This window comes from Carcharodon carcharias, chromosome 18 (assembly GCF_017639515.1).
Source record: "Carcharodon carcharias isolate sCarCar2 chromosome 18, sCarCar2.pri, whole genome shotgun sequence".
Lineage (NCBI taxonomy): Eukaryota > Metazoa > Chordata > Chondrichthyes > Lamniformes > Lamnidae > Carcharodon > Carcharodon carcharias.
In genome coordinates this window covers 101470201-101496413 of record NC_054484.1, presented here as the reverse complement: position 1 = coordinate 101496413, position 26213 = coordinate 101470201, and the positions used below count along the sequence as shown (strand labels likewise).

Sequence of the window (26213 nt, the reverse complement as noted above, 5' to 3'; positions counted from 1 at the left end):
TAAGATTGGAAAAGGCCTTTGATTCCATAAAGACATGGGGTCGGTGCCAGATCCTGTAACAATTTAGGTTGTAAAATGAGTAACTGAACAGAAGTCCAATTGTGTAGTAATATAATTCTTTAAGCTGACAAGAGAATGATGATCTTGTCTATCTCATCACCCACAACAAAAATCAGGTCTCAGGTTTAACATTTTATTGCAAAGTTGCACTTTTTTACCAAACTCATCCTCACACTAAAGCCTTTTTATTCTCTTGTGACAAAGAATATAAATACACTAAAAGATTTTTAAAACAAAAAAAGTTACAGAATGGGTTTCTTAGATACATTAGGCATAAATCAACTCATCCACAAAAAAGAATTCAATTCAAAAGGAAGCTTGGTACAAGGTTGGAATCCCACTTTAGATCTGTAAGAAAACATGAAAAAAAAGTTATACCAGGCATATATAAACATTCAAAGTTAAAACAAACAAAATACTGGGAATACTCAGGAAATAAAAGCAGCATCTGTGGAGAGAAAGGGTTAAATTTCAGGTCAATTACTCTTAAAAGCTGTACTGTAAATTATTCTATAGGTGAAGAGGATTAAAGTCCATACTCTCCAGAGTTTCCACTTCAATGAACATGCCACCACACAGATCCAAGGAAAGAACAGTTAAAGTTTTGCCATGAAACTGGAACCATAAACAAGAACTGTGTCATGGAACAAGGTGGTAGTTAGGATGCTGTTTTCTTGATGAAAAATGTTGAAATCATAACATGCAGATTTCAAGGAAATAGTGTGTTTATTCCTTGAATAATATTGAGCCCATCAAATGTAAACCTATACTTTCCACTCAGGAGAAGACAGTTCTCAATTAGACTTCTATATTCAATGACTATAAAACAAGTCAAGTTCAGACTCCTGACAAAAGTTGTCTTTATAGTCCTAGGTCTGTTTTATACACGGACAACTTTACGTAGCTTTTTTCAGAGTGAGAAGTTTGGATTCGGTTAATGTCTTAGATGAAATAATAATTAGAAGTCATCTTTTTAAAGTAATACTGCTGCAATAAAGATATTAATTTGACTGCAAGTGTGTTGCAGGTCTCTGTTAGTCTATACAATGAACTAGACAAAGAGACCCAGAGCAATGTATCCATGTTAAATACAATCGTGGATGGGAACGTAAGCTGTGAAGAGGACAATGACTGTAAAACAATATACACAATGGAGAAGTGAGGTTATACAAGGAACACAAAATGTTAACTTGCAGGTACAGCAAGAAATTAGGAAACTAAATGTCATGTTGGCTTTTATAGCATAGAGTACAAGAACAAAGAAGTCTTGCTACAATTGTGACAGTACCCCTGGTCGCAATTTTGGTCTCCATCTCTAAGGCAGGCAGTGCAACAAGGGTTCACTAGATTGATTTCTAGGATAAGGCTGAGTAAATTGGGCTTATACTCTCTGGAGTTAAGAATGAGAAGTGATCTCATTGAAACAAACAAGATTCTGAAGAGGCTTGACAGAATAGACAGAGGTTGCTGCCCATGGTTGGGAATCTAGAACGTGTGGACAGCTTCAGGATCAGGGGTTAATTAAAGAACTGAGATGAGGAGAAACGTTTTCACCCAAAAGATTGTGAACCTTAGAATTCTCTACCCCAGGGGGGTGTGGATGCTCCTTTATCCATTATACTCAAGGCTGGGATAGACAGATTTTTGATCTGTCATGGAATCAAAAGATATGGGGAGTTAGTGGGAAAGTGAAGTCAAGGCAGAAGGGCAGACATGATTGTACTGAATGACAAGAGGAGACTCGAGGGGAATCTCAATCTCAAGAAACACCTGTGTAGTTCTGAAGAGGATATTATACAAAATGTGACTAGGCCAGCATTTAGCTGCTGTTTCTTCAGCTTTCAAAACCCCAACTGCCATTTCAAAGCACACCCAAGAGAGCAACACCACAGGCACAGAGTCCAAGTTCAATTACATTGGGCTATTGTTCATAAGTTTCCAGCCTCAGTGTAATTATGTAGAGTGAGATAATCTCTTCTGAGAGAGAAAGCAATGACAGGTGAAACTGGCACCCATCCCAGTAAATGCTGACTTTTATTCAGTAACATGTTATACTTACATCATCAATGTCCTCATCATCGTCCCCAATATCGTCAAACTGGATTTCATCATCATCACCAGGTCCAAAGGTGTCTGTTTCATTGATTTTGGCTGCAGATATGGGATGGGAGGAAGAGCAGAACTGGTGAAAAAAAAAATTCAAAACTTTTACAAAGTTCAGACAAAATGAGGATATGACAAGAGTCCATACCATGCTCTGGAAGTTCACCATAGGCTTTTAAACTTCTTGCCTCATCCGCATTATATTTCAGGATGACATCAGCTTTATTATCCTTTCAAGGAGAAAAGAAATAGGTTAACATGCAACTTTCTTTTGAATAAAAAGCTAGGTATCACAGACAATTGAAGAACACAACTAAAATCAAACTAGTTTCAGACAAACACTAACTGAACAATCCAATATCTTTTCATACAACAAGCATTTCAGACCGCAAGAAACACGTCAGGGTTAAGAAATCAAACTGAATTCCTTTGGAGAGGTGACAAAGTAATGGATAGGATAATGTATATGGATGTTACTTATATGGGCTTCCATAAGGCAGCTGATAAAGTCCCTTACAAGAGACTGCTAAAGTTGAAGCTCATGGAATTGATGACAAATTATTGGCCTGGCTCGGAATTTAGCTGAGTGCAGGAGACAGGCGAGCAGGTACTCTATTGGCAGATTGTGACTACTGGTGTGCCACAAAGATCTGTGTTGTGACTTAAGATGATCAACTAGAAAGTCACATATTCAAATAACATTGACAGATTTGGTGAATCATCAAACATGAACCACTTGGACCAAAAAAGATGACAGGGTATTTTCTAAATTGAGAGAAGATAGAAACAGTGGAGGTACAAAGACTTGAGGGTCCAGTTACACCGATCATTAAAATGTCATAAGCAGGTATAGAAAATCATCAAAAAGGCTAATAGAATGCTGGCCTTTATATCTAGAGGGCTAGAATGCAAGGAGGTAAAAGTCATGTTTCAGCTGTATAAAGCCCTGGTTAGACCACACAGAGTACTACAAGCACTTCTGGGTACAACAGCTTACAAAGGATATATTGGCCTTGGAGGCAACACAGCATAGATTTACCAGAATGATATCTGGATTCCAAGGTTTTAAGATGGAGATTACACAAACTAGAGTTGTCTTCTCTGGAATTTAGATGGTTAAGGGGTGATCTGATCAAGTCTAAGATATCAAGGGGAATAATTTCTCTATTTCTACCCTGTTTCCACTGTTAAGGAGTCTAGGACAATGGAACATGGTTTAAAAATTACAGCCAGTCCTTTCAGAAGTGAAGAGACACTTCTACACACAAAGGGCACTAGACGTTTTGAACCCTCTGCTGCCAATAGCAATTGATGCAAGAACTATTAATTTTAAATCTGATATTTATAGGTTTTTGTCAACCATAGTTATAAGGGATATAGAGCAAAAGCAGATTTATGGGGTTAGGTTGCAGATCAGCCATGATCTCAAAGAATGAAAGAACAGACTCAAGGGGTTAAATGACCTATGCCTTTTCCTATGTTCCTAAAGGTACTTGATGTGAGATGTAATACAAAACATTATCACCATCAGCCCCTTTACACACTGCAGCAGCCTGATCCCCATGCATGACCATCACAACACTTACAATCGGTTTTGGCTTCAGGAAAGCACTTTACTGCACAGGCCGGCCTACCTACCTACCCGCTGGATGTTGGTGGAACCGTGATTCAACACCGCTGCCTCTTACTGATCAGCAAAGGCAAGGGAACATTATTGGGAGGCAGGAAACATAGAAACTAGGAGCAGGGGTAGGCCATTCAGTCCTTCGAGCCTGCTCTGCCATTCATTATGATCATGGCTGATCATCCAACTCAATAACCTGCTCCCGCTTTCTCCCCATACCCTTTGATCCCTTTCGCCCCAAGAGCTATATCTAACTCCTTGAAAACATACAATGTTTTGGTCTCAACTACTTTCTGTGGTAATGAATTCCACAGGCTCACCACTCTCTGGGTGAAGAAATTTCTCCTCATCAGAGTCTTAAATGGTCTAACCCATATCCTCAGGCTGCGACCCCTGGTCTGGACTCCCCCACTATCGGGAACATCCTTCCTGCATCTACCCTGTCTAGTCCGGTTAGAATTTTATCGGTTTCTATGAGATCCCCCCTCATTCTTCTGAACTCCAGCGAATATAATCCTAACCAACTCAATCTCTCCTCATATGTCAGTCCCGCCATCCCAGGAATCAGTCGGGTAATAAGTACCTAGATAAGCACTTGGCGCGTCACAACATTCAAGGCAATGGGCTAAGTGCTGGTAAATGGGACTAGGCAGGTAGGTCAGGTGTTTCTCACATGTCGGTGCAGACTCGATGGGCCTCTTCTGCACTGTGATTCTGTGATAAACCTTTGCTGCACTCCCTCTATAGAAAAGTATATCTTCCTCAGATAAGGGGACCAAAACTGCACACAATATTCCAGGTGTGGTCTCACCAAGGCCCTGTAGAATTGCAGCAAGACATCCCAATTTCTGTACTACAATCCTCTGGCTATGAAAGTCAACATACCATTGGCCTTCTTTATCGCCTGCTGCACCTGCATGCTTACCTTCAGAGACTGGTGTACGAGGACACCCAGGTCTCGCTGCACATTCCCCTCTCTCAATTTATAGCCATTCAGATAATAATCTGCCTTCCTGTTTATGCTACCAAAATGGATAACCTCACATTAATCACATTATACCACGTCTGTCATGCATTTGCCCACTCACTCAGCTTGTCCAAATCACACTAAAGCATCTCTGCAACCTCCTCACAGCTCACCCTCCCACCCAACTTTGTATTATCTGCAAATTTGGAGATGTTAAGTTTAATTCCCTCATCTAAATCATTATATATTGTGAATAACTGGGGTCCCAGCACCAATCCCTGCGGTACCCCACTAGTCATTGCCTGCCATTCGGAAAAAGACCCGTTTATTCCTACTGTTTCCTGTCTGCTAACCAGTTTTCTATTCATCTTAATACACTACCCCCAATCCCATGCGCTTTAATTTTACACAACAATCCCTTATGTGGGACTTTGTCGAAAGCCTTCTGAAAGTCCAAATAAACCACACCCACTGGCTCCCCCTCATCAACTCTACTAGTTACATCCTCAAAAAATTCCAGTAGATTTGTCAAGCATGATTTCCCTTTCGTAAATCCATGCTGACTCTGTCTGCTTCTGCCACTGTTTTCCATGTGCTCAGCTATTAAATCTTTTTTTAATGGACTCTAGAATTTTCCCCACTACCGACATCAGGCTGACTGGTCTATAATTCACTGCTTTCTCTCTGCCTCCCTTTTTAAATAGTGGGGTTACATTAGCTACCCTCCAATCTGTAGGAACTGTTCCAGAGTCTATAGGATCTCAGTGGATGACCACCAAAGCATCCACTATTTCTATGGCCACTTCCTTAAGTACTCTGGGATGTAGATCATCAGGCCCTGGGGATTTATCGGCCTTCAATCCCATCAATTTCCCCAACACCATTTCCCTACTAATACTGATTTCATTCAGTTCCTCCCTCTCACTAAACCCTGTGTTCCCCAACATTTCTGGTATGTTATTAGTGTCCTCCTTTGTGAAGACAGAACCAAAATATGTATTTAGTTGGTCCCCATTATAAATTCCCCTGTTTCTGATTGTAAGGGACCTACATTTGTCTTCACCAATCTTTTTCTCTTCACATACCTATAGAAACTTTTACAGTCAGTTTTTATGTTCCCTGCAAGCTCACTCTCATCCTCTATTTTCCCCTTCTTAATCAATCCCTTGGTCCTTCTTTGCTGAATTCTAAACTGCTCCCAATCCTCATGTCTGTTGTTTTTTCTGGCCAATTTGTATGCCTCTTCCTTGCATCTAACACTATCTCTAATTTCCCTTGTAAGCCATGGTTTGGCCACCTTTCCTGTTTTACTTTTGCACCAGACAGGAATAAACAATCGTTTCAGTTCACCCATGCGCTCTTTGAATGTTTGCCATTGCCTATCCACCGTCATCCCTTCAAATAACATTTCCCAATCCATCAATAGCCAACTCGCTCCTCATACCATCGTAGTTTCCTTTATACAGATTCAGGATCTACGTCACTCTCCATCTTGATGAAGAATTTGACCATATTATGGAGGAAACTCCCACAGATAACACAGCAGTCCAATCAAGGAGAGCATGATGTTAAAAATCAAAAGCACTTCAGCTACTAAGTGTTATCAAATGCAAACTATCATGTTTTAAACCTCATGGTGGACTAGTCTTTCAAGATTGCCAAAGCATTTAAAATTTTTTTTTCCAAAACCAAGTTAACTGAAGTTTCTCAAATATTCTACGTATCAAGGTTTTCAGGTCACCCACCTAAAAAACACCTTTCTTTACACCTGTATTGCGTGAGGCATAGCACTCATAACAGTCAGTGTTATTTTACACAAGTCGAAGAAAGGATCAGTGCAGATGCCTTACCTGGTAATCTCTCAACCCAACCAATATAATGTCCGACGTGTTTATCCAAACCTGTAACATATAGTTAAGTCACTTATGGTTAATACTTTGCAAACAAAATTAAGACAAATCAGTTACATCTCAGCATGCAAAGCTTGTCAAACAGGCACTTAGATTAATTTGATTTCTAGATTGAAAATATTAGCAGCTATACATTTCTCCTTCAACAGATACATTTTACATCAGTGTTGAAATTACTGGCATGTGGGCCAAGAGCAAAAGGATGCAGAAAGTATTTTCATGGAATGCATCTTAAGAATCACTAGGAGGAAAAGACTGCATCAGGAGTACTGTGAGGCTGCCACTAAATACAGGAAATGAGGAGAGATCAGGCAGGTCAGAAATGACAGAACTGGACCTTAATCCACCAAAACCGAAACCAGTAACACATCTGATGTGCCACTGAATGGCACATAAATCAGTTCCAGACATTAAGTGAGGTCACTAAAAATGCCACGTACAATAATGAAATTTCATCTTAGGCCAACCAGTCAATTAAACAGCCCAAAATTAGTCATATGAAAAATGGTAAGTTGTGATTGTGAAGAGTCATTTGGAATTTTCAGGGGAGATCTCATAGAAAGTTTGCTGGTACAGAAAAAGGGAAGAAGGAATTTAAATTTGAATTTTCTGAAGTGTGAGATGGTAGTGACACTATGGTGTAAAAGTGTTGGTAGTTAGAATTTGAGAAATTACCCATGTGTGGCACTTTCTAGTAAGTAATCCATTTGTGTGCCATCTGATTAAAGTACTATTTGGCTGGGGATGGGGAAGGCAAACTGTGCACATGCAAAATGGAGTGCAGCTGAGAAAACTGAGTGCAGACTTGGAGTTTGGTCAAGAGGGTTGGGGGTGGGGAGAAAAGGAGGTGTTTGTTTCCTTTTTCTATCTTTCCCACCCTGTAGGAATTGGTTCTTGCTTTGCTACAGGGAGTGTTTGTTGAGTACCTGAGGTCTATTCTATTCCTAAGGTTTAAAATAGTATACAACTTGGTGGTAAAATTAACATATAAAAAGCAACAAATTACTTAATTATATTATTCACTTATTTAAAACACATTAAGGATAGCAGGACAGGTGATGTGTCAAAGCTGCAGCATGTGGGAGTGCCTGGGTAACATTGTGGCCCTGGGCAAACACGCCTGCAGTAAGTGTTTGCTGCTTGAGGAGCTTCGGCTCAGAGTCATCGAGCTGGAGGCCAAGCTGCAGACTTTGCGACACATCAGGGTGGCGGAAAGTTACCTGGATGCTTTGCACCAGGATGCAGTCACACCAGTTAAGATAGGGTCTTCTGATTTGGTCACGAGGGTGCGACTGAGCATGGCAGGTAAGGGGACCCAGGAGGCACAAGTCCAGGAGTGGGAGTCTCTGCAATTATCCAATAGGTTTGAGGTTCTCAGCTTGTTTGGATGAACAAATTGACCGTGGCATCAAGGTACAGGAGGCCATTCAAGTAGGGGGAGCAAAAAGGAATGTAGTGGTAAGGGCCAGTATATTGAGGGGGATTGACAGTGTTCTCTGCAGCAAAGAGCGAGAGTCCAGATGCCCAGTGTCAGGATTCAGGACTGCAGAGGAACTTGCATTGGGAGGGGGGAGGATCCAGTTGTCATGGTCCATGTAGGTGCCAATGACGTAAGTAGAACTAGGAAACAGTTTCTGCATAGAGAATAAAAGAAGCCAGGTACTAAATTGAAAAGCAAAACCTCAAGGGGTTATAATCTCTGGATTATTACTCGAGTGCATCCAAATTGGCATAGGGTATATAAAATTAGAGATGAACACGTGCGCAAAGACTGGTGCTGGAGAAGTGGGTTCCAGTTTGTGGGGCGCTGGCACCAGTACTGGGGAAAGTGGGAGCTGTACCATTGGGATGGTCTACACCTGAACTGTGCTGGGACTGCATAACTAGAGAAGGTTTTAAACTAAATAGTGGGGGCAAATGATCAAATGTGAAAGATGTGGTACATCAATGCAGAGAAAAAAAATCAGAGAGGAAAATAGTAATATGGGAGATGAGAGTCAGATAATGGCAGGAAGGGCAGAGAGAAAAAAACCTAAGAATGCACCAAGAATCAAGACTGTGCATGACCAAGATAACAAAAAGACAAAACTAAAGGCTCTGTATCTGAATGCACATAGCATTCATAAAGTAAACAAACTGATAGTGCACATTGAAGTAAATTAATATGATCTGATAGCCATTACGGAGACACAGCTGCAAGATGACAAGGATTGGGTCCTGAATATTGAGGGGTATATGACCTTCAAGAAGAATAGGAAGCTAAGTAAAGGTGGAAGGGGAACACTGTTAATCAAAGAGGGCATTGGTGCAATAGTTAGAGATGAGCTTGGTTCAGGAGATCAGAATGTAGAATCGGTTTGAGTGGAGATTAGGAATAGTAGAGCAAAGAAGTCATTAGTGGGAGTGGTCTACAGGCTCCCTAACGGTAACAACCACAATGTAGGACAAAGTAGACGAGAAGAAATATTGTGTGCTTGTGATAAAGGGATAGCAATAATCATGGGTGACTCTAATTGACATATAAACTGGAAAAATCAGATTGGCAGTAGTAGCCTGGATGTGGAGTTCATAGAATGCTTTCGAGATGGTTCCAGAACATGCTGCTCCAAGAAACTAAGCAGACAGCAGGTTATATTAGTCTTGGTATTGTGTAGTTTGACAGGATTAATGATACCTTTAGGGTAAAGATACCTTTAGGTAGCAGTGACCACACTATGATTGAATTTTACATCCAGTATGAAAGGGAGGAATGTGTCTAAGACAAGTATTTTAAAATAAGGGCAACTATGTGGGCATGAAAGCTATACTCATTAAGTTAACTGGGATACTAGGCCAAGGAATAGATCAATAGAGAAGCGGTGGCAGACATTTAAGGGGATATTTCAGAATAAGTATATTCCTGCTATAAAGAAAAATTCTAAAGGGAGGACCCACCATCCGTTAATTAAAGTAGTTAAGGAAAGCATCAGACTTAAGGAAAAAGCATATAACTGCACAAAGATGAGCGGCAGATGAGATGATTGATCAGAATATAAAGGACAACAAACAATGGCTAAAGGTTAATCAGGAGAAAAATTAGAATACTAGAGGCAACTAGTTAGGAATATAAAACCAGATTACAACGGTTTCTAAAGGTATTAAAACAGGAAAAGATTAAGTAAAGTGAGTGCTCGTCCTCAAGAGAGAATGGAGAGTTAACAATAGATAATAAAGGAAATGGTGGATGAAATTAAATATTTTGCTTCTGTCTTCACTATAGAGAATTTAAGAAACATTCCAGTAATAGCTATAAATCAGGAGGTGGAGAAAGAATGGAGCTCGGTGAAATTAAAATCACTAGGGAAGCTGTACTAAACAAACTGATGGAGCTGCAGGCTGACATGTCTCCGGGTCCGATGGACTTCATCCTGGTGTCTTGAAGCTATTAATGTATATATTATTAGAAAATATTTTTCTTTTAAAATAGAGGTTTAGTCTGCGAGTGTGTCTTAATTGGATTAAAGCTAACTAGTCTTGATGCTTTGATGTGTTCTAGTTTTGAGACGTAAACAGAGAGGTAGTAAAACTGGTAATATGAGAGGTTTATTTCAGAGTTTGTTTATACAATGAGAATTTATGTTCAACGGGCTGTTTGAGCTATAACTTCAGCAGTGTTGTGTTTCTAGGGCAGAGGCAATGAGAGATCAAAATGCAGCTGTAAGCCTCCACCCCTCTCCACAGGAACCAAGTGAAAAGAACCTCATTTTGAATTCGTACGGTGAAAATGCTTTGCCTGGTGTCTGGTTAAGTCTATGGGTCGCTGTTGCCTTAATGGAGATTAGTTTGGGAATTTGTACAAAGTTATGATCGTAGTAATTTGTAGTAGGTATATGTAGATATATTTTACTGTGTAAATTAATAAAATGTTTCATTTAGTTTAATGTAAAACTATACTGGTGGTCTGATTCCTGAAATGAGTGTTGCATCGCAAACATAACACTTAAAAATATAGGTTATGACAGTTGTTTAAAGTTTTCCTCTGGGATTTTTAAATAACGCAGCTGTACCAACTGCATCGGTCATAACACTAGGGTCTTAAAAGAGGTGGCTAATGAGATTGTAGATGCACTGGTGTTAATTAGATTCTGGAAAGGTTCCATCAGACTGGAAAGTAGCAAATATAATCTCTCTGCTCAAGAAGGGAGAAATGCAGAAGACAGGAAGCTATAGGCCAGTTAGCTTGATGTCTGTCATGGGGAAAGCATTAGAGTCGATTCTTAAAGAGATGATAGCTGGGCACTTAGAAAAACACAAGGTAATCAGGAAGAGTCAGCATGGTTTGGTGAAAGGGAAATCACATTTACCCAATTTACTAGAGTTCTTTGAAGGATTAACGTGTGCTGTGGATGATGGGGAGCCAGTAGACATACTGTACTTGTATTCCCAGAAGGCACGGCATTTGATAAGGTTCCACATCAAAGGCTACTGCTGAAAACAAAAGCTCATGGTGTAGGTGTAACCTGGATAAAGGATTGGCTGGCCAAAGAAAACAGAGCATGCACAAATGTGTCTTTGTCTGCTTGGCGGGATGTGATGAGTGGGGTCTGTACTGGGGCTTCAAGTTTTTACATTTTGCAACAATGGCTTAGATGAGGAGAGCGAAGGCATGGTAGCCAAATTTGCAGATGACACAAAGATAGGTAGGAAAGTATGAATTTGCAGGTGGATGTAGATAAGTTGAGTGAGTGGGCAAAAATCTGGCAGATGGAGTATAATGCAGGAAAACAACTGCATAATTCAGAAGTGCAGAGGGATCTAGGTGTTCTCGTGCACGAGTCACAAAAAGTTAGTATGCAGGTACAGCATATAATCAAGGCGACTAATGGAATGCTATCCTTTATTACAAAAGGAGTTGAACATAAAAGTAAGGACGTTATGCTTCAGTTATACAGGGCATTAGTGAGACCGCATCGCGAATACTGAGCGCAATTTTAGTCTCCTTTTTTAAGGTAGGATGTAAATGCATTGGAGGCAGTTCTGCGGAGGTTTACTAGATTGACACCTGGAACGAGCGGGTTGTCTGTTTGGACAAGCTGGGCTTGCTTCCACTGGAGTTTAGAAGATGGAGGGGTGACTTGATTGAAGTATACAAGATCCTGAATGGTCTTGACAAGGCAGACGTGGAAAGGATATTTTGTTTTGAGTCCAGAATTAGAGGGCATGGTTTTAAAATTAGGGGTCACCCACATAGGACAGAGATGAGGAGATTTTTTTTTTCTCTCTGGGGGTTGTGTGACTTTGGAACTCTCTGCCTCAGAAGTCAGTGGAAGAGGGGTCACTAAATATTTTTAAGGCAGAGGTAGATTGATTCCTTTGCTCAACAAGAATCTAAGGTTATCAGTAGATAGGAATGTAGAACTCAAAACAAACAGATCAGCCATGATCTTATTGAATGGCAGAGCAGGCTCGAGGGGCTGAATGATCTACTTATGTTCCTATTTCGTGTGTTTGTAAATAGTTGTCACCTTCTTTCTCAGCTTCCCTCGAATATGGCAAAGCCTCTTCACACCATCAAAACACATGGCTTCCAAACGTCCATTACCCAGCATCTTAATCACCTGGGCATATTCTACAGACAAAAAAGTAAATAACTAGAGTTACCTTCGAACAAATGACATGACCATTACAATCTAAATTTGGAGGTAAATAAATTAGTCTTAACGACTGAAGTTTCAGTGCTCTAATCATTCTTACATTTTTCAGGTAATTCCAGAAATGTGACAAAAATGTTTTTAACAATAGTAAACAGGGTTCAAAGATGTTTATGTGGGCCATTTACTCAGCATACAGAAGTATCAGATTAGTGAATGGCACAACAGGAGAGTTAGCATTGATATAGCAACTTACTTGGCCTCATGATATCCCAAAATGCTTTACAGCCAATGAAGTGCCGTCACTTTCTACACAGGGAGATCTGATAAATAACAATTAAAGTAATAACCAGATATTCTTGTTTTAGTGATCTTAGTAGAGGGATAAATAGTATCCAGGACACCAGAGAGTGCTCGCTGGCTCTTCCTCGAATAGTGTCATGGGATCCTTTACATCTACCTGAGGGGGTAGCTGGGCCTTGGTTTATGCCTTATCCAAAAGATGACTATGTGCTCAATCTCTGGTGTAGGTCTTGAGCATACAACCCAATTCACAATTGACTTACAGCTGACAACAGGCGTCTTCATCCTTAAATGATCTGTGGCTTGTCTGTTGTTTAAAATAGATGGGCAGAGCAACTGGACAACTCATGGGATTTTACAATCATCCTATAGCAACTCAATCGAAGGATCTAGATTAAACAACTCCAGTCTGTTACAGAGTTAATGGTGCAGGCTGAAGTAGTTAGCTTCTTCTTTAAAGCCAAAGAGATAACCAAAGATGCAAGTACAGTACTGGTTATTGGACTAATAACTAGACACCGGGTGTAAAAACACAGAACGTAAGATCATAACCCACAGTGAGAATCCGCATTCAGTTATATTCTTAAGTCTGGAAATCAATGAGACCATGAAGTTGCCGCATTGTAAAAACCCAACGGGATCACTAATGTCCTAAAGGTGCTAATAACTCGGCCCACACCACAGTACCAAGCCAAGCCACTCAGTTCTAGCAAGTTTCTTCAGTTCAAGAATCACTACCATCTTGGGTCAGAGTCAATCAAGGATGGGCAATAAATCAGAGTACAAGCCAAATAAAAATCCTACATGAAATTAAAATAATGTACAGTACTAACCCTCAGCTACAGGGCTCCAACAAGTTGTTTCAACTGGTGATTCTCAAGTAAAATGAATTCCGGTACCAAACCAAACGTAGGTGTTTTTCTCCAATCATATACCCATAATCTTTTGAGATGTTTTTGATTTATTCTGCCATGAACTAAATAAGTCATTTTAACCTTGGGAACAGCTTCTCAAAATTAATTTTACAAGGGTAAGTATGGCCTGAAGGCATGGAGCTTTTGTTTTGTAGTGTTTGTGCTAATTGGTGTTTTGCAAAAAATCATAACGTAGCTACTAAACCTTGTGTTTCAGTGTCTTTCTTTACAGCTAAAAAACAGGTATGTTGCCTAGAGCATCTAGGATAGGTGGCTGGAATTATATAAACAAATGTACTTACCCTGACCATCTTCTTTGAACACCAGCTCACGTTTCTCAGACTCATTTTCATTCTTACCACGTCGCCTGTTCTTACCTCCCTTACCTGGATATAAAAATACAAAATTAGCCTGCACACAAAACTGCTGATTCTCAGCTAACCAAGCACTCTTGGATTTTGAGACATATATATCAATGGTTCAAATATTTCTGGCTGAAGGACCCACTTTTCAAATGGATTGATCACAAGCCTTATAATACTATATAATACTCAAAGTGCTGGAATGCAAATTGTTTTCTTTAAGTATTAGACCAGTATTTACACATGAGATGGTTGCGCATGTTTTCTCATTGCAGAGCCCATCAAGCCTTCGCATGATGTTTGGCAATGTCATGTACATCATTAACCACCTGCAAATTGGGCTTGTACATTGCTGCGATAGCAGAAAATGTTAATTCACAAATGTAATTAGGAAAGGCAGCAACACCTTCATTGCTTCTTTTATACCAATTCTGAGTACTTGCAGCAACAAATGGCCAAAACTGGGAAGGTGTTTGTTCCTGAAATCTAATTCGCAGCAAGTGAGTGGTCATGGACAGTCCCACCAACTCCTGTTACTTTTTTTCCCACTTAGGCAACATGATGATGTAGCAAATGTTGAAAATGGGCCCCAAACCCAAATTGCTCTTATGTCATCATAAACACTGAAGTACTCTTCCATCATTGCATGAGCAATGACCCTTTCACACAATGATTGCATTTCTATCCAGAAACTCAGTCAGTAGTGGGAATATACCTAAACCTCCATTGCTCAGTCTAGTTTTACAAAATTTCAATTTTCTTTCTAAATATTGCAAACTTAGCATTCACTGAACATGGTTGGATTGCCCATTTGTATTGATAGTTTCCACATAAACAGTTTAAAAATTTTAGCAAGTTTCAATATTCATAATTGGTCAGAAGTTTTCAGCTGATAACGTTATGCGCACAGAAAGAAAAAACAGTGGCTATTAAGTCAAAGACACTTTCCAGAATTCTGCTTCAGTATGAAGCAAGAATTTTTCATATCCTAAACCCATTTCTGAACAGTTTTGTAAAGAGATGTTTGTCAGGGCTTCACAAAACTCTCAAGCTGCATTTAGCACAGCACGAAATGAGAGTTTCATTTTTTTTTTGAAGGGCTTGACAAAGCATCATACAACTATGTTAGGATTACCTGTGGGATTACAGCTCCTAGCCTTGCAATAACATTTTTCTGCCAGTCATAGTAGCCAGCAGATTCTATATAAACAGCAACACAGTTCTACTTGAGCAATTCTGATTTCATGAAATTACCCAGTAACTTGAACATTTCTTCGCCCATTGTTCTTTCTGGCAACGTCTAATAAAATGGGGGAGTTATCTTATGAGGAAAGGTTGAACAGGTTGGGCCTGCATCCACTGGAGTTTAGAAGAATGAGAGGTGATCTTATTGAAACATAAGATCCTGAGGGGACTTGACAGGGTGGATGCAGAAAGGGTGATTCCCCTTGTGGGAGAGAGTAGAATTAGGGGACAATTTAAAAATAAGGGGTGTTCCATTTAAGACAGAGATGGGGGAGGAATTTTTTTCTGAGGGTTGGGTGCCTGTGGAACTCTTTTCTCCACAGGAGGTAGGGTAATTTTTATGGATAGATGAATTGATTCTCTTATTGGTCAAGAATCTAAGGGTAGCCAGTATATAGTGGTGTTGAGGCCACCATCAGAACAGCCATGATATTATTGAATAGTGGAGCAGGCTCAAGGGGCCGAATGGCCATTTCTATGTTATTATGTAGCTTATTTCATCTAAAATCATTGGTACGGGTAGATGGGTCTACAAGCCAAATGTTTCTCAGAAGTTTCTCAAGCCACTTTGCTGGCTTTGAAGAACCATAAAGCTTAGTCATACAATTAAAATGCTTTTTTTAAAAAAACTTCACAATTCTCTTCAAATAGAAGCAAAATGCAAGTCTCACCAGCTAAAGGTCCTTTATATTAACTCCAAATGATTACATTTTTATCTTTGAAGCAGCAACAGAACACTATTTGAAATTAAGATTTACCCAATCTTCTAGTTATTTGACCAATTTTTGTGAATTGTACAGACTCCAATTTGTGCCACAATCTTAAATCCCTAAAAGTTTAAACCTACCTTGGAATATTTCTTTATGCACAAAGAAAAAAAAACAAAGTACTGAATCAAACTTTGTTACTGATTAATAATTAAAGTTAAAAATGGAGTCTGTGCTGAATTCCATAGGTATCTGTGGTTCTCTGACTGGGGTTTGCAGCCCCCAGTAGCTCAGCAGGTAACATGCCTTAATTGCCGTTCGAATCTTACAAGAGTTGAGGGAATTTAAATGCAATTAATAAATCTGGAATTAAAAGATAGCCATGAAACTATTGTCAATTGTTGCAAAAGCCGATCTGATTCGTTAATGTCCTTTAGGGAAGGAAATCTGCCATCCTTACCCAGTCTGCCCTGCATGGGACACAATCATAGCTTACAGGCAACATCCCAGGCACCATCATCACCATCCCTGCGTACGTCCTCTCCCACCGACAGGGCAGACCCACCAGAGATGACAGTACAGTGGTATGCGGTCAGGAGGGAGTTGCCCTGGGAATTCTCAATATCAACTCTGGATTTTAAAAAAAAATCATTGACAGGATGTGGGATTCGCTGGCTGGGTCGACATTTTTTGCTCATCCCTAGTTGCCCTTGAGAAGGTGGTGGTGAGCTGCCTTCTTGAACCACTCCAGTCCCTGTGGTGTAGGTACACCCACAGTGCTGTTAGGAAGGGAGTTCCAGGATTTTGACCCAGTAGTGAAGTTGATATACAGTGATATATTTCCAAGCTAGGATATTGAGTGATTTGGAGGGGTACTTCCAGGTGGTGGTGTTCCCATGTACCTGCTATCTTTGGCCTTCTAGATGGTAGTGGTTATGGGTTTGGAAGGTGCTGTCTAAGAAGTCTTGGTCAATTCCTGCAGTGTATCTTGTAGATGGTATACACTGCTGCTACTTAGGACCTTATGATGAAGCAGGTGAAGATGGTTGGGCCGAGGACACTATCCTGAGGAACTCCTGCAGTGATGTCCTGGAACTGAGATGATTGACCTCTAACAACAAGCACCCTCCATTGTGCTAGATATGACTCCAACCAGTGGAGAGTTTACCCCCCACCGCGATTCCCATTGACTCCAGTTTTCCTAGGGCTTCTTGATACCACATTCAGTCAAATGCTGCCTTGATGTCAAGGACAATCAGTCACCTCACCTTGGGAGTTCAGCTCTTTTGTCCATGTTTGAACCGAGGCTATAATGAGGTCAGGGGCTGAGTGACCATGGCAGAACCCGAACTGGGCATCAGTGAGCAAGTTATTGCTAAACAAGTGTTGCTTGATAGCACTGTTGATGACCCCTTTCATTACTTTACTGACGATTGAGAGTAGACATAGGCAGTAATTGGGTGCATTGGATTTGTCCTGGTGTACACACAGGACGTACCTGGGCGATTTTCCATATTGCCAGGTAGATGCCAGTGTCATTGCTGAACTGGAACAGCCTGGCTAGGGGCGTGGCAGGTTCTGGGGTACAAGTCTTTAGAACTGTTGCCGAAATATTGTCAGGGACCATAGCCTTTGCAGTATCCAGTGCTTTCAGCCATTTCTTGATATAACGCTGAGTAAATCGAATTGCTGAAGACTGGCATCTGTGATGCTGGGGACCTCCGGAGAGGCCGAAATGTATCACCCATACAGCACTTCTGGCTGACTATTGCAGCAAATGCTTCAGCCTGAACTTTTGCACTGATGTGCTGGGCTCCCCCATCATCTAGGTTGGGGATATTCGTGGAGCCTCCTCCTCTAGTGAGTTGTTTAATTGTCCACCACCATTCACGACTGGATGTGGCAGGACTGCAGAGCTTAGATCTGATCCATTGGTTGGGGGATCACTTAGCTCTGTCTATCGCTTGTTGCTCATGCTGTTTGGCATGCAAGTAGTCCTGTGTTATAGCTTCACCAGGTTGACACCTCATTTTTAGGTATGCCTGGTGCTGCTCCTTTAATCCATTGAACCAGGGTTGATCACCTGCTTGATGATAACGGTAGAGCAGGGGATATGCTAGGTCATGAAGTTACAGATTGTGTTAGAGTACAATTCTGCTGCTGCTGCTGGATAGCCCTACATGCTGCAGACCTAGTCTAGCAGCTATGTCCTTTAGGACTCAGCCAGTTCAGTCAGTAGTAGTGCCTCCAAAACACTCTTGGTGATAGACATTGAAGTCTCCCACCCAGAGCACCCTCAGTGCTTCCTTCAAGTGGTGCTCAGCTGAGGGAGGGCAGTACGTGGTAATCAGCAGGAGGTTTCCTTGTCCATCTTTGACCTGATGTCATGAAACTTCATGGGGTCTGGAGTCGATGCTGAGGACCCTCAGGGCAATTCCCTCTTGACATGGCTGAGTTTGCCATTGTCGCTTCAGGTGCTTAAGTTGATGCTGGGTGGTCCATCTGGTTTCATTTCTTTGAGGCTTTGTAGCAGTTTGTTACAACTGAGTGGCTTGCTAGGCCACTTTAGAAGTCAATCACATTGCTGTGGGTCTGAAGCCACATGCAGGCCAGAGCAGGTAAGGACAGCAGATTTCGTTCCCTAAAAGGACAACAATCAACAATGGTTTCATGGCCACCATTAGGCTTTTAATTCCCATGAAGCCTCATGCCATCAGGTCGAACATAGGCAAGGAAGCTTCCTGCTGGTTACCACCTACTGCCCTATCAGATGAATCAGTACTCCTCCATGTTGGACATCACTTGGAGGAAGCACTGAGGGTGGCAAGGGCACAATGTACTCTGAGTGGGGGGTCTTCAACGTTTATCACCAAGAGTGACTCAGTAGCACCACTACTGACTGAGCCCTAAAGGACATAGCTTCTAGAATGGGTCTGCGGCAGGTGGTGAGGGAACCAACGAGGGAAAAATCTACTGACTATCACCAATCTGCTCATTGCAGATGCATCTGTCCTTGATGGTATTGCTAATAGCGATCACCACAGTGCTTGTGGAAACTAATTCCTGCCTTCACATTGAGGATACCCTCCAATGTGTTGTGTGGCACTACCACCATGCTAAATGGGATAGATTTCAAACAGATCCAGCAACTTAAAACTGGGCAGCCATGAGATGCTGCAGGCCATCAACAGCAGAATTGTATACAACCACAATTTGTAACCTCATGGCCCAGTATATCACCTGATCTACCATTATCAAGCCAGGGGATTAACTCTGATTCAATGAAGAGTGCAGGAGGGCATGCCAGAAGCAGCACCAGACATATCTAAAAATGAGGTGTCAACCTGGTGAAGCCACAACAGAGGATTACTTGCATGTTAAACAGCAAAAGCAGCACGCGATAAACAGAGCTAAGCGATTCCAAAACCAATGGATCAGATCTAAACTCTGCAGTCCTACCACATCCAGTCATGAATGATGGTGGAGGAGTAGGCAGTTCCACCAATATCACCATCCTCAATGATGCAAATAACAAGACTGAAGCATTTGCAATAATCCTCAGCCAGGAGTGTCAGGTGGATGATCTCAGTCTTCTCCTTAGGTCCCCAGCATCACAGATGTCAGTCTTCAGCCAATTCGATTCACTACATGACATCAAGAAATGGCTGAAGGCACTGGATATTGCAAATTCTATGGGCCCTGACAACATTCCGGCAACAGTGCTGAAAACATGTGCTTTAGAAAGAGCTGCACTCCCAGCCAAGCTGTTCCAGTACAGTTACAACACTAGAATCTAGGCAATGTGGAAAATTGCCCAGATTTGCCCTGGCAAATCCAACCCAGCCAATTACCTCCCCATCAGTCTACTCTTGATCGCGAGCAGAGTGATGGAAGGGATTGTCGACAGTGCTATCGAGTGGCACTTACTCTGCAATAACCTGCTCACTGATGTAGAGTTTGGTTTCTGCCAGGGCCACTCAATTCTTGACCTCATTACAGCCTTCACAGAATTACAGCATTGTTACAGTGCAGGAGGTGGCCATTTGGTCCACTGTGTGGCACTGGTTCTCCAAATGAGCAACTCATCTCATTCCATTCTCCCGCCTTCTTCCCATAACCTTGCACATTCTCTCTCCTCAGATAAGTTGAGCTCCCTTTTTAATGATTCAATGAACCTGCCTCCACCAAAATCTCAAACAGAGCATTACAGACCCTAACCACTCGCTGTGAGAAAAGGTTTTTCCTCACGTCACTATTGCTTCTTTTACTAATTACTTTAAATATGGGCCCTTTTGTTCTCAATCCTTTCACAACTAGGAACAGTTTCTCCCTATCTACTCTGCCCAGGTCTTTCATAATTTGAATACCTTTATCAAATATCCTCTTGGCCGCCTTCTCTCGAAGGAAAACAGTTGTAACTTCTCCAATCCATCTTCATAACTGAAGTTCCTCATCCCAGGAACTATTCTAGTGGCATTTTTCTGCACTCTCCAATGCTTTCACATCCTTCCTAAAGTACAGCGCCCAGAATTGGACACAATTCCCCAGCTAAAGCCAAACTAGTGACTTATACAAGTTCAACATAAACTCCGTGCTCTTGTATACCATGCCCCTATTGATAAAGCCCAAGATGCTGTATGCTTTAATTAATCGCTGATTCAACCTGTCCTGCCACCTTCAATGATTTATGCACATATACATCCAGGTCCCTCTGCTCCTGCACTCTCGTTAGAGTTGTACCCTGTATTTTATACTATTTCTCCATGTTTTTTTCTGCCAAAGTGAATCACTTCACATTCCTCTGCAATGAACTTCATCTGTCACCTGCGCACCCATATACCAACTTGTCTATGTCCTTTTAATGTTCTACACTATCCTCCTCACAGTTCGTAATGTTTCCAAATTTTGTATAATCTGCAAACTTTGAAATTATGCCCTGTACAGCAAGGTCTAGGTCATTGATATATTAAAAAGATAAAAAAAAGAGTGCCAACACCAATCCCTGGGGTGCTCCACTACAAAACTTCCTCTAGCCCGAAAAACATCCATTAACCACTACTCATTTCTGCCACTCAGCCAATTCTGTATCCATGTTGCTTCTGACAACTTTATTCCATGAGCTATAACTTTGTTCACACCTCTGTTGGGCAGCGCTGTATCAAATGCCTTTTGGAATTCCATGTACATCACATCAACAGCACTGCCCTCATCAACTCTGTTAGCTCTTCAAAAAAAGTTCTGAAAGTTAGCTAAACATGATTTGCCATTAAGAAATCCATGCTGGCTTTCCTTAATTAACCCACATTTGTCCATGTGGCTTGGTCCAAACATGGATTAAAGAGGTGAGGTAGGAGTTACTGCTCCTGACACCAAGGCAGAATTTGACCAAATGTGAGAACAAGGAGCTCTTGCAAAACTGAAGTCAATGTTAATCAGGGGGAAAAACTCCACTGATTGGAGTCATTACCTAGCATAAAGGAAGATGGTTGCAGTGGAGGTCAATCATCTCAGTCCCAGGACATCACTGAGTTCCTCAGGGTAGTGTCCTGGGTCCAACATTCTTCAGCTACTTCATCAATGACCTTCCCTCCATCACAAGGTCAGAAGTGGGGATGTTCACTGATATTGCACAATGTTCAGTACCATTCATGACTCCTCAGATACTGAAGCAGTGCACACCCAACATTCTGGATTGGGCTGACAAGTGGCAAGTAACATGCACACCACACAATTGCTGGGCACTGACCATCGCCAACGAGAGAATCCAATCATCCCTCCTTGATGTTAAATGGCATTGCCATCACTGAATCACCCACTATCAACATCCTGGGCGTTACCTGAATTGGGACAGCCATATAAATACTATGACTACAAGAGGTCAGAAGCTCAGAATTCTACAGCAAGCAACTCATTTCCTCACACCCCCCAAAGCTTGTCCACCATCTACAAGGCACAAGTCACAAGTGTGATGGAATACTCTCCACTTGCCTGGATGAGTGCAGCTCTAACAACACTCAAGCTTGACACTATCCAGCAAACCACCACCTTCAACATCCACTCTCTCCACCACCGACACAGTGGTAGAAGTGTGTACCACCTTCAAGATGAACTGCAGTAAATCACCAAGGCTCCTTAGACATCTTCCCAACCCAAGACCTCTACCACCTGGAAGGACAAGGGTAGCAGATTATATGCTGTCTTTCTATTCTTCTGCCCTAAGTGGACAAGTTCACATTTTCCTACATTGTACTCCACGTGTCAAATTTTTGCCACTCATTTAGCCTGTCTATATCCCTTTGCAGACTCCTTATGTCCTCTTTACAACTTACTTTTTTGACTATCTTTGTCTCACCAGCAAATTTAGCAACAGTTCCTTCAGTCCCTCCGTCCAAGTCATTGATATAAATTGTAAATTTCTGAGGCCTCAGCACTGATCCCTGTGGCACTGCACTCATTACATCCCGCCAACCCAAAAATAACCAATTTATGCCTTCTGTTTCCTGTTAGCTAACTAATCCTCTATCCTTGCTAAGATATTACCACCTACACCATGTGCTCTTACACTGTGCAGTAAACTTTGATGTGGCACATTGTCAAATACCTTCTGGAATCCTAAATACACCACATCCACAGGTTCCCCTCAGTGAAAGAACCTAAAATATTCTATAGCTTACCATGTATTTGCAGGGAAAGAAATGATGACTGGAAGATTTCACAGGTGTGTGACAGGTTAGGGATTCAGGCACACATGTAGCAGTGAATTAAATTATACCACACTTAAAATGAAAATGTGTCTGGGAATGTCCTTACTTTTTGCTTCAAATCTTTCTGGGGCCACTTGGCTATATAGCATTGAGCCTCAACATTTAAAGCAATATTTCCATTAACTGGTGTATATCTCAAGTTACAGGAAGCAGGTTATGCAATTACACTGGGTCTCAAAAATTTGAGCAGATGAAGCTAGCAGTTTCCACAGGTGTGGTGCTCCCCACTAGCTGGATGCTGCTGCCAAGTCAAAAAGGTGTTCTGCCCATCAAACAAATGAGTAATGTGGTTTATGAATTTCAGTGCTGGGGTGACATTAAGTATGTAGGCCATACGCCCCAATGACTGGTAGAACGTATCATGCCCCTTCGGCTATTCGGAATGGGCAAGGTACAGGCCATAACCAACAAGTCTGTGTTTGCAAAACTCAAATCAGTGTCCAATATTAGAAACAATTGTTTAGCAAAAGTTGTCCAATCGTGTGTGCCAAGAATTATGCTGACAACCAATTTAAGATCATCAGTCAGGCTCACAGGATGTAGCTTCTATGTGTGCCAGAAACTACATATATTAATACATAGAGCCCCGGTCCTTGTAGACAGAAAGAACATGTACACACATTGCATATGTTTCAACTAAACAAAATAAGCAGCAGCCATTCTCTGATTCATTCCCCAAGGCACACCTTGGCCAAGAGTCAACCTGCCTGGTTTGAATTTAAACACAGCTTGGCAGTTAATTGGTGCATTCACCATGGCAACACCATTACCATTCAGAATCTACTTGCCAACTAATCAGCACCCTCTTATGAAGTAAGAATTAATTGTTCCCTTTACATTTGGTATTCTTGCAAACTGTCCTGATGATTGCAAGACAAAAAGCGTCAACATGACGCGCCTTTTTTCAACAATAATCAAGTTATATAGGGCTTTGGTGAAATTGTGGCAGGAATACTGTGTTCAGTTCAGGTTTCCTTACCTATGGAAGGATTTACTTACCTTGGCAATGGGAAAGGGGGGTGGTGCAATGAAGGTTCACATAATTGCTTCCTGGGATGAAGGGGCTGTTCTGAGAGACGGAATAGACTGGGCATAAATTCTCTAAAGTTTAGAGGAATGAATGGTGATCTCATTGAAACAAAGGATTCTGAGAGGGCTTGACAGGCTGTTTCTCCAGGCTGGAGTATCTAGAACCAGGAGGTAAAATAAAGAATTGGTCATTTTGGACTGAAATGAGGACAAATTTCTTCATCCAGGGTCACGAATCTTTGTAATTATCTACCTAAGAGAGCTGTGGATGCGCAATCGATTATTCAAGAATGAAATTGCTAGATTTTGGGGCATTAAGGGAATCAAGGTAGAAGGTAGGAAAGTGTAGTTGGTGTAAATTTTAGCCATGATCTTCCTGAATGCTAGATGTAGAAGCAGGCTCAGGATGCCACATGGTCTACTTCTGGTCGTACTTATGTTATTTAACGTTTTAATTTAAAATGAATTCAGACATGACGCAACAATACCTAGAACAGCCAATTCCAAGCATCAAACCAACAAAATTCTAATAGCAAGTAGGAAATAAAAAAGCAAAGAGAATTGAGTTGCCAGGACCTGGTGAATTTGGCTAACATGGCATGGTTTAGGATCCCAAGATTCTCAATGAGATGAGAAGGGGGTGGGGTGGAGGAGATGGAAAAGGAAGAGATACGATGGTATATAAACTTCAAAAACAGAATTATTGGTGGAAAAACCCAATACAACAATAAGTCATATTCCAGGAGAAAAAAAAAACAAGAGCTGGTATCAGTAAAAGGGGCCACCACACAGTTACGATTGTCAGAAAAACCAAACTGGCTCACCATCACCCAATTAGTGTAAGGAAAAAACTTCCCTTATGCAACGTGGCCTAAATGACTCCAGGGTGGTTAACATTTAACTGACCTCTGCTATTGCCCAGCAAACCAAACTTCTACCAGTGGTTCAAATGTGCAGCCTGCCAACACCCTCTCAGAGGGTTGGGCAATAAATGCTGGCCTTGCCAGTGACACCTAGATTCTTAGCATGAATCAAAAATGACAAATCTTTATAAGATATCTGTGGAGCACTGTGCAAATTATAGAAAATATTGGAATGATGAGCAAGCTGCAGTGTAAATCAGATGGATTCAAGGATCTTCCAAAAATAGCCAACTCTTGTTCCAACTGCCATCTCAAATCGTCTGCCCGCTTGATGCATAATCTTTCACCTAACCTGCATTTCTGGGTTAAGTGAGGCCAATCTAGTTATTGGGTTTATTGGGTACTTGGCAGTGTAAAGCCAACCAGTCAACACAGCAATTACAGGTGAATGGGCTGCAGACATGGCTGACAGGGCAACAGATACCCCCATTGGCCCCCTGGTTCAGGTCACATCCTGTGTTAGTCTGTCTCCAACTTAACAGCGGCACCAAAGTGAAGCTCCATCTAATTTCCAGTTATCGGTTAGAGAGGGTGCAGTTAATATGATTGAGCTTTAAGTCATGTGAAAATTCTCTGGTCTCATTAAATAAACAAAACTGTTTATTTAATTTTTTTTACTCAGAAAGCAAAACTGATGACAAGGGGTTAGCCCGTGGAATTTTTATAACATGGATGGGGGGCATCAGAAGTAGAAAGGTCAACTGGTCCAATCCCAATGTGGATAACGGAAAATGTGTGGGATGGGGCTTGAAAACTAGATGATTAATTAAGGAAGGAAATATTCAAAGTGGTGAGCATTTTCATTAGTAACACCGGATAATATTATTCGTGATATCCAGCTTATACACAACGCCATCTCCCCCCTCAGCTCCATTTCCCTACTTTCTGTCCCATATCCTTTAATAACCTGAAACAAACAAGAATCCCAAAGGGCCGCCAGTCTGGAAAATGTGTAGCCGCCCCCACCATGTTCCAGGTTCCCACTGTGGAAGGAGGCGAGCCCTCATCCGGTTCTAGAATTGCCCCGCAGCAGGATGGGAGACGCGGGCGCCGGTGGGGCCTAGTGAGACCAGCAGCCGGCCAGTGGCGGAGGGAAGAGGCCGGCGCTGGGGGTGGGTGGGGAAGAGAGAGAGCGCGCGCGGGGAAAACCGCAGAGACTGCGGATCCCGCACGTGTTGGCGGCTCCCGCACTGCTCTCCAGCTGCCTCACCCCTCCCTCCACCTTCTTCCTCCTCCTCCAACCTGGTCCCTATTCCGCCCCCGGCGCCTCGCCTCCTGCTCCTGCTCACCCCGCTCCACTCTCACCTTTATTCTTGGGCATAGCTCTACGTGCGTCCGCGGCCTCCGCCTGCTCCTGTTCACCGCACTGCGCACGCGTCGCGTCGACGAACTTTATTTAAAAAAAAGGAACCGGCGGACAGTGCGAGCACGTGACCCGGGCGGTGACGTCAACCGGGCACCGCGCGGACCACCTGACAGCAAGCAGTAGCGCGCCAACCGCCCCCCCCACCTCCCCCCACCCCTGCGCGCGCGCGCGGGCGGGCGGAGCGAGCGAGCCCACGTGTGGCACAGCCTGGCCAATCGCACGCCGCGACATCAGACAAAGGCGGGGCCGATTGGTACCGTCAACAAACAAGCACTTACATTTGCATGGCGTCTGTAACGTGATGAG

General features: G+C 42.0%; 1 protein-coding gene across 1 annotated transcript; it reads right to left on the bottom strand.

Annotated features, from left to right (window-relative positions):
* Window positions 1–179: 179 nt before the first annotated feature.
* LOC121290539 (eukaryotic translation initiation factor 1A, X-chromosomal) lies at window positions 180–25995 on the bottom strand. Its single transcript, XM_041211031.1, has 7 exons — window positions 25847–25995; window positions 13814–13897; window positions 12169–12272; window positions 6605–6655; window positions 2312–2393; window positions 2120–2211; window positions 180–408 (listed from the first exon to the last, which is right to left on the bottom strand). The coding sequence occupies exons 1-7, from the start codon at window positions 25860–25862 to the stop codon at window positions 403–405; spliced, it is 435 nt and encodes a 144-aa protein (XP_041066965.1). The 5' UTR covers window positions 25863–25995; the 3' UTR covers window positions 180–402.
* Between the last annotated feature and the right edge of the window lie 218 nt (window positions 25996–26213).

Bases quoted from the DNA above. Each gene is read 5' to 3' on its own strand.
- LOC121290539 (XM_041211031.1), bottom strand. The intron at 12,273-13,813 runs GTAAGTACATTT...TTTTGTCTGTAG, and splicing joins GTTCAAAGAAGATGGTCAGG to AATATGCCCAGGTGATTAAG. The intron at 6,656-12,168 runs GTGACAACTATT...TATATGTTACAG, and splicing joins GAGGGAAGCTGAGAAAGAAG to GTTTGGATAAACACGTCGGA.